Below are 8,357 nucleotides of genomic sequence, written 5' to 3' on the forward strand. Positions count from 1 at the left end.
CAACGGCGACTTCATGGCGTCAGTGTGTCTGTCGTCTTCATCGCGTGTATGTCGTGTTCATCATCATTGCAGAAGATATCCTGGAACGCGGTAAGAACGCGGTGGGTTCGCGTTTGTCGGCGACCTTGTACATTTTCTGGTCGCCGTACGGTCGCGGATGGTCGCGGATGGTCGCCGTCCGGTGTGACGGGGGTGTAAGAGCGCGGTTTTTTTTCAAGTTTGTAATTTGTTGGGACTATTTCTTGCATTGTGTTCGCGTTTGCCGGCGACCTTGTACATTTTCTGGTCGCCGTACGGTCGCGGATGGTCGCGCCGTCCAGTGTGACGGGGGTATTAGCGTTTGTTTTGAACATGCTCAAAACAAACGCCGTGACTCGGCGATCATTGGCGACCATGGCGAACACGGCACGATGTCTGGCGTTTCCACCACGCTTATACCACGCTTATGGCGACCTTGACGCGCTCTGGGCCAATTTTTCGTCGCCGTAGCAGCGCAGTAAGGACGCCACCCCGGTCTGACGGGGGTGTAAGGTTTCATGTTTCCAGTTACTCGAGTATGCCTAACTAACTACAAACTATTACTTAGTGGTGTTTGTAGTGAGGGATTTCATCTGAATAGATTTTGCGACATTTTTAAAAGCATGTGTATTGCGTTTCCAATAGTATCACTCGCCGAGTATAAATTCCCAAATGCAATCTCTGCGGTTGGCTCAACGCTGCATTTCGTGCAGGTTTTTCGAAATTGTGTGCGCTATGTCTACGGTTTTGCTTTCCTGTCATGCGACAGCTAGTGCACGACAATTCAATAGTGACGAATCGATTGCGTATAGAGTTGCTAGACATGATTATTGCTTTACGTGAAGTAACTGCAGAATATTTCGATGAAATGGTGGAAAATTGTAATAAATTATCTGTTGAAGGGCGATCTCTTTTCGAAATTTCAAAACAAAGGCTGAATTTATATAAATTTAGCTATTGTTTGCGTTCATTGCAGTGATTTCATGAATAACTAGACAGAGTGCACTCACGGAGGGTGCATACCTCTGCCAGCAACATACGCCATGCGCCATACGACTCACGAACACACGAATAACCCACGATATACGCCAGCGTACTGACATGTACACGCTGGCTTGCTGGCTTGCTGCTCGCTCGCTCGTAGCAGCCGCTCGTTGCTGCTGCTCGCTCACATGTACACGCTGGCTTGCTGGCTTGCTGCTCGCTCGCTCGTAGCAGCCGCTCGTTGCTGCTGCTCGCCCACATCTACACGCTCGCTGGCTCGCTGCGCTGGCTGGCTCGCTGGCTCGCTGGCTGACGCGCTAATATCGATCGCGCAAACACACGAACACACGTCCACACGAACACACAAACACACTGACACGAGAACGAAAACATAACCTCCTCCAACTCCGTTGGGCAGAGGTAAAAACATAACCTCCTCCAACTCAGTTGGGCGGAGGTAATTATTTGCTATTCCAGTCACGACTTGCGGTATTACCATATTCGTGAATGGTTTAGCTGTGTGGATTTAAGCGCTTAGGTAGCATTTCACTGGCCAGCTCAAAATTATTCATTTCCTGTCAAATTCTGGCAGAACACTAATAAACTTTCACGTTTATTGCATTAATAATCGCTAATGTTTGAAACTCTGCGACCTGCACGTGAAACGATAGCTTCCTATATTTGCATAGGTTTTTATATTATTTTCTATTCTTTAGCGTGACCTTCACTCGTCTAATGCTACCGGCAATGTTTTGCCATCGCAGAAAACTTCAATATATTATTGGTTTTTTTTCAAAATAAATGCCACACTTTGTATACACAAATTAGCAAACAGACTAATGTGAACTAATCTTGAGTTTCTTGTATAGTTTATCGATTATTTTTTCAAGTATAGTTTTAATATCGATAATTAAAGTGCATCTTTGCAGGTTTATTTGCAGTTCGTGAAACTGAATTGAAACATCATTTCACAGCATCATTTGGGTGACGAAACGCGTAATTCGTAAATCTTCGAAACAATGTGTTGAAGTGTGATAGTGTTTATGTTCTACTTCGTGTGACAAATCCTGTGCAGAATATCAGGAAAAGGACATCTTATTTTCCGCAAATGTAGAGCGAAACATGCATGTATAATTAATTGTACTGAGGGTCTGTCACAGTCGCCCCCTCATATAATATCATCAGGAGATATCATACGGATGGCTAATTTCTGTCAGAGAACCGATGTGCCTTCTAGGTTGTCATAAGCCCCCATCATCACGCCACGACTGCCAAACAACAGTCAACAAGGAGAGAGTTCTGGGTCTTCTTTCCTTTGCAATTGATATTTTGCTTTCGCGTTGGGGTAGGGCCGTACCAGCGTTTACTTCCGATTTTTACGCACAGGTGATGTTTGTGAGGGGGCCGCTGTTCCTAGCACAGTAGTTAGGCAAATCACGGCATGTCTTTAGGAAATTAGGAACTAATAGACCACGCTAATAGACAATAGAATTGTTCTATACCAGACAATACCCGCGTGCCATCTGGCGATCTACTAAATGGCGAGACCCATTAACTGCTCTTGATCACGCGAACGTAAAGCCCTACCCGCGAATGAAGCCCTGCGCTGAAAACTCAGTATCTCGTCAGAGTCTAACAGATGGTGCGCAAGAGAGGGATGAGAGAGTGCCAGAGAGAGACAGAGAGAGACAGAGAGAGAGATAGAGAGAGGAGAGAGAAGATGTGAGAGAGAGAGAGAGCATGCAAGAGAGCCCATCTTCTAAATAGCTAGATGGGGAAAGCATTTGCTATAATCCGCTTATATAACAATGGTATAATTCTATAGGTATGACTATTGCAGTTATGTTTATGGCATCTGAATCTGATGGTGCCTACTATAATCTGCTATTAGTCTAGGTATACTATATGTATACTATATGTATAGTAACAGTATGTGTGTTTACCTGTACAGGTAGTAACAGTAATACTATACATCAGTATCATACTATATGTGTACTATCTGTGTACTATATGTATACCATATATATAGTCTGCTAGTGTATGCCAGTGTCTGTTAGTGTCTGCCAGTGTCTGTTAGTGTCTTATATTGGTAATATTATTTAATAATATAAATAACAATATAATAGACATTACTAGTTATCTGCTGTACTCTGCTATAGTCTGCTAGTGTCTACTATATCGTCAGCTATAGTCTGCTCGTGTTTGTTACAGTCTGTTACGGTCAGCTGTAACATGCTAGACTCTCACGATCAAAGGCCGTCTTCAAATAACAGAGTGTAATGCCGACTGGCTACTGTTGCCTGCAGTTCATTAGTAACGCAGAGCGGTACCATGCAACAACGCGAAATGAACGAGTGGAGCGTGTAACAAAAGTCCACTTAACAGTGTTGTAAATCATCCTCGCTAAATTTCTCGGTGTGTGAATCTCTAAATTGTTACCTTGCTATTCGTGTCATTTCCCATGGGTGCATGTGTATCTCATGTGCTCTTAGGTGTGAGAATACTACCATTCCTAGGTGTGTGTGAATTTTGCTCGTCTTATATGTGAATCCTAACATTCCTAAGTATGTATCTCAGTGCTTTCTTTAATTCCTGTCACCTCACGTGAATCTCACTATTCCTCCACGCCTTTACTCATTGCAACTGCACAGATATGTGGATATTCGTGTTATTACGTGCTGGGGTATATTATATGTTATAACTTGTCTTTATGATATATATCCATACCGCCGTCATGGCTCCAACGCTATATTTCATTAATCGAAGTAGATGCCACAGTGGGAAAGGCGTAAATTTGCACAGTTAGTTGAATGCACAACACAATCTTCGACATGTGTGTCACACAGTTTCACATCAAAGCGTTACGCCTACGTTATTATCAACGCGTTAATAATAGATAACCTCGAGCAAGGGAGTAATCCTTGAAATTCTGCGTTGCTATCGAGTTCGACTCTCTTGTGCGCATGTGCTCTACTCGTAGCTCGTTAGCGCAGGACTTCGCCCAGCACTCGCGTCGATATCATTGGCGACTGTGCTCGATTTTCACCATGGCAGCCACTATCCTCTTTGTCCCTATGAAAGGTGTCGTTAAAAAGTAAACTCGATAACCGTTCTTTGAAGGAAATGTTTGCCTTGCAGCCTCTCCAATTGTCGTGTTGCCCAAACGTTCCTATTTAATCTGCAGGCAAGTATTGCAATTTCGCCCCCCCACCCCTCTCCCGCGGCGATGCTGCATCTCTCGGGCAATGTCGGTGTCATCAATGATGCTGCAGGTCTCGTGCGTTTGGCTTCATCTACTGGGAGTGAGATTCTGCATCACACGCGCACGCGAATCAGAGAGACCTCTGCTTATTCGTTGGATTTGTCATATAATTTCCTCGCGACGAATGAGTATAGTAGTGGCTCGCGCGGAAATTCGCTCGGGGAGCGACGTGACTCGCGATCTGTCTCCGTAGGCTACGTGTCATCCGTGCGTCGGCGCGTGAATATGTGCCGCGATGAGAGTGTGTGCGTGTGTGATGATGACCAGCCTCGCCTCGCCTCGCGTGTGCGACGTCGTTGCCATGGCGAGGGCACAGAGATGCGAAGCAGCGTACTGATGCTGCGGAACGAGAGCATGCGACATCGTTGATTCGCGTGGTCATGTACGCCACCGTAGTCACTCGTAACTGGTTATAGATGGCAGTGTTAAATGGCAGAGGGCGTGTAATCGCGAATTGGGTGCTGCAGGGGTTTCGTTATGTTATTACCTAGTATTGTTGCAATCGAAAATTGTAATTTTTAATGCCACAAGAAATATTGGAAGCCTGGGCGTGACTCACACCCCCCCCCCGTGTTACTGGCCCAGGCTTCCTGTACCTACACAGTCACAGCTACTAGGGGTAGAAAAGTAGAACCACACCCCGTAATTCTAGCCTAGTTCTCCGCAACCCTCTGTTGTGACAGCTTCACGGGGTACCACCACATCACATAGTGCCAGCTCAGGTTTCCTTTACCACCATGGTCATCGCTACTAGGAACAGCTACACCCCAGAGCGTTAGCCCGGAGCATTTCGCGCAGGCATGAGATTCCATTGATATGAGGACACAGTCCCCTAAATTTCCCTACATTTCTACGCGATTCAATGACACCTCCCCTTCAGCTTCTGAGCATCCCCGAGTAACGCGTCTCAGCTTCATTATCTCCTCCTTTTGTCGGCAGGTCGTCCCGAAGGACTACAAGACGATGCAGGCGCTCTCAAAGGCCATCGAGAAGAATGTTCTCTTCGCTCATCTTGACGAGAACGAGAAAAGGTGAGCATGTTTCCGCGACAGCAGCGGCGTGCGCGAGCCGAATAGCCGAGACTGCCGCTTGTCTCGTGCGGCGACGCTTGCCGTCGTCGTCGTCGTCTGCGATGGAGGCGTGCGGGCGAGGCGCGCTGCCTCTGTGCGCAGCGCACGCGCGTGGCTATTGATTCGTGCACGTGTACGCACGCTTCTGCCGCATGGCGAGGATGGGCTCTTGTTGCGATGGCAGATCTCCAGAGTCGCCCCGAGCAATTATGTAGGCAGGTCGTTACGGCGTAATTTCCCTCTCAAAACGCGCTCATTTGAATTCCTCGTCCGCTTCATCTTCATCAAGTGATCATTGTCAGCACATATAGCTGTCATTACCAGTAGCTGTCATTAAAAATGGCTTGTACACGGGTGTTTATTGTCACATGTAGCTTGCACCCAGGTAGGTTTTATCACAGGTATATATGTGTGTATGTGGGGAAGTGATGTGTAAAGGATGCGCATCCACAGCTGTCACCGTGCGATAATGAGAGAAGTACCTATCACCATAGCTGTGCAGCGTTTACGCAACCGTTCGCTTCCCCACCCCCCACCAGAAGATCAATCTCAATATAGCTACGTGTCTGAAACATGCATCATAATGTGAGACGAGCACGTCAAGAAGCTTCTAAGTTCTAGTGGCTTCTCAGTAGAGTAAATCTCTCCCGTGGGTCTCATCGGCGCGTTGTAGCGAGGACTCGAGGAGTAGATGGTAATAAATGCTAACGTAATTCATGTATGTCGAGAGGTTGCCACGTTTTCAAACGGAGGTACATAATCAATTCATTTATTCATTTATTTATTCATTCATTCATTCGATTTCATATACTCATTCTTATTCGTAGCTGGCGAAACTCATGCATGCATATTGTTAGAAGATCTTAACGATTACTGCGAAAATGCGCACTGCACATGTAAGGTTTCCTTCTAACAAGAGGGAGGGCATGAGTGGGTGTAAGTAAATAAGGTGCTGGTTAGTTACACATGTAAATGTATTTATAGTTATACCGGCACAGACAAAGCCAGCCAGCACTTGCGACAGGCGATGCCGGGAACGTGTGTAATAATCTGTTTTACATGAATAACAACAACCTGGGTGTGCTCGCTACCTAATATCGGCTTCCAGATCACTCAATTATGTAGATATATTGCTGCTCGTACACGTTTGAATTGCATGAGGATTAGAAGACTCGGCCAGCTAGCTTGAATGCGTAATTGGCTAGGATTTAAGATGGCTGCTTTGATGACACTCACGCGCCGCTAGCTACGAAACACTCGAACCAACATCGCCACAAGTTAATTTGGGTTGTTATATACGTTGCCACACGATGAACTTAGCCAAACAGTAAATATTCCTCCACGAGCGGAGTCGTGTGCCTCCTCCTCAAGTCAGACGACCTTGCAGCAGCAGTATAAACAATGTGAAGGGCGCGGCTGTGTCAGTTGCATCTTCATATACTCTTAGATACTACAGGGTTATGTACCATGAATCCCCCTTCCCCTCAGCTTCAGGGCTATGTACCCATAGATAATACAGGGTTATGTGCCCTGTATCCCCCCCTCCTTCCCCTTATCCCTTGATTTACTTACCATGTTGTATAAGCCGGCCCTTGATGTGATTGAGTCTGATCTCTGCCGACACTAGTGCACTCTTGTCTGTTTGCAGTGACATCTTTGATGCGATGTTCCTGGTCATGCACCTAGCTGGAGAGACCGTCATAAAGCAAGGTAGGCTACGTCTGACAGCTAGCTCCCTGAGCACGCTGGCTACCCCTGCTCATACGAGCTTTACCTGTGATTGTGATTGAGAAAAAATATACCAAGTAATCAATCAATGATCAGTTGATTAATTGGTTAATTTATTGATTCATTGATTGATTGGTTAACTGGTTGATTAGTTGATTGTTGACAACTGATCGAGTTCCTAGCAAATAACTTTGCTAAGAGAAGCAAAAGATGACATCATTTTGAAATCTTTCAATGATTTGGAGCATTCAAAGTTTTGAATGATCATAATTTTCTACTACCACATATATTATATGAATATAAACCTTTATACATCATATATATATGCATAGAGTGCACTTGTAGTGTATAGCGTGTTGATTCGTGTTTACTACACCTGCGTAATTGCTGTGGGTTAATTTGAATCTTAATATAAATCGAAATGCTCTCCACGCCGGCTGTCTGTGCATGCAGAGAAATACTGACTAGGTTACAATAGCTATTTGATCGTGAGCTCCCGTGTCTGAGTAGAAAAATTATCATTATTACTACTTTGGGACCCGAGTACATAATATATCATCGTCATCATTACGCTGTCCTTGTCCCTCACCTTTAATTATAACATAGTCTTATCACCAACATTAACCCTAACCTTCACCCTAATCCTAATCCTGTCCTAATCGTAGGCCCGTCAATAAATCCAGGGTCCTAAAGTAGAATTAGACCGAAGACCGAGAGTAGAATTAGACCGAAGAATTGTGACTATTACTTCCTATCTCCCTACAAGAGTTCCTCTCTTGTATAGAACCTGTAATTTAACATCCTCTACTTGACACGATCACTCAGGTTGATTGTGGAGAGATCTGCTCCCTACAGCACTCCCTATCAGAGATTTGCGCATGTGTATTGCTTGTGCACTGCCCCTGCCGATGATCTGGGTTTATAACATGATCATATAACGCCCCTAAGTAGAGAGCTGCGCTTGTGTAGCAGTGTTAAAGCGCCCTCTACCCGGCACGATCACTCAGGGGATCGTCAGTGTGGCTGGTGACAGTGTGTCCTGTTACATGACACAGGTGACGAGGGTGACAACTTCTACGTGATTGACATGGGCGAGGTGGAGGTGTTTGTCAACGACGAGATGGTGACGACGATCAGCGAGGGAGGCAGCTTTGGCGAGCTGGCCCTTATCTATGGGACCCCACGTGCCGCCACCGTGCAGGTGAGTGAGTTAGGTGCTAACGATGTCACCGTGCAGGTGAGTGAGTTAGGTGCTAACGATGTCACCGTGCAGGTGAGTGAGTTAGGTGCTAACG

At 45.7% G+C, this 8,357-nt stretch overlaps 1 protein-coding gene across 1 annotated transcript in view; it reads left to right on the top strand.

Moving 5' to 3' along the window:
• LOC106810073 (cAMP-dependent protein kinase regulatory subunit-like) overlaps positions 1-8,357 on the top strand; it is an 84,362-nt gene that overhangs the window by 57,129 nt on the left and 18,876 nt on the right. The window contains 3 exon segments of the mRNA XM_014813338.1: positions 5,204-5,295; positions 6,983-7,044; positions 8,118-8,263. Of these exon segments, the coding sequence (XP_014668824.1) occupies positions 5,204-5,295; positions 6,983-7,044; positions 8,118-8,263 (300 nt within the window).

The sequence above is a fragment of the Priapulus caudatus genome, unplaced genomic scaffold (assembly GCF_000485595.1).
Source record: "Priapulus caudatus unplaced genomic scaffold, Priapulus_caudatus-5.0.1 Scaffold408, whole genome shotgun sequence".
NCBI classification, from domain to species: Eukaryota; Metazoa; Priapulida; class Priapulimorpha; order Priapulimorphida; family Priapulidae; genus Priapulus; species Priapulus caudatus.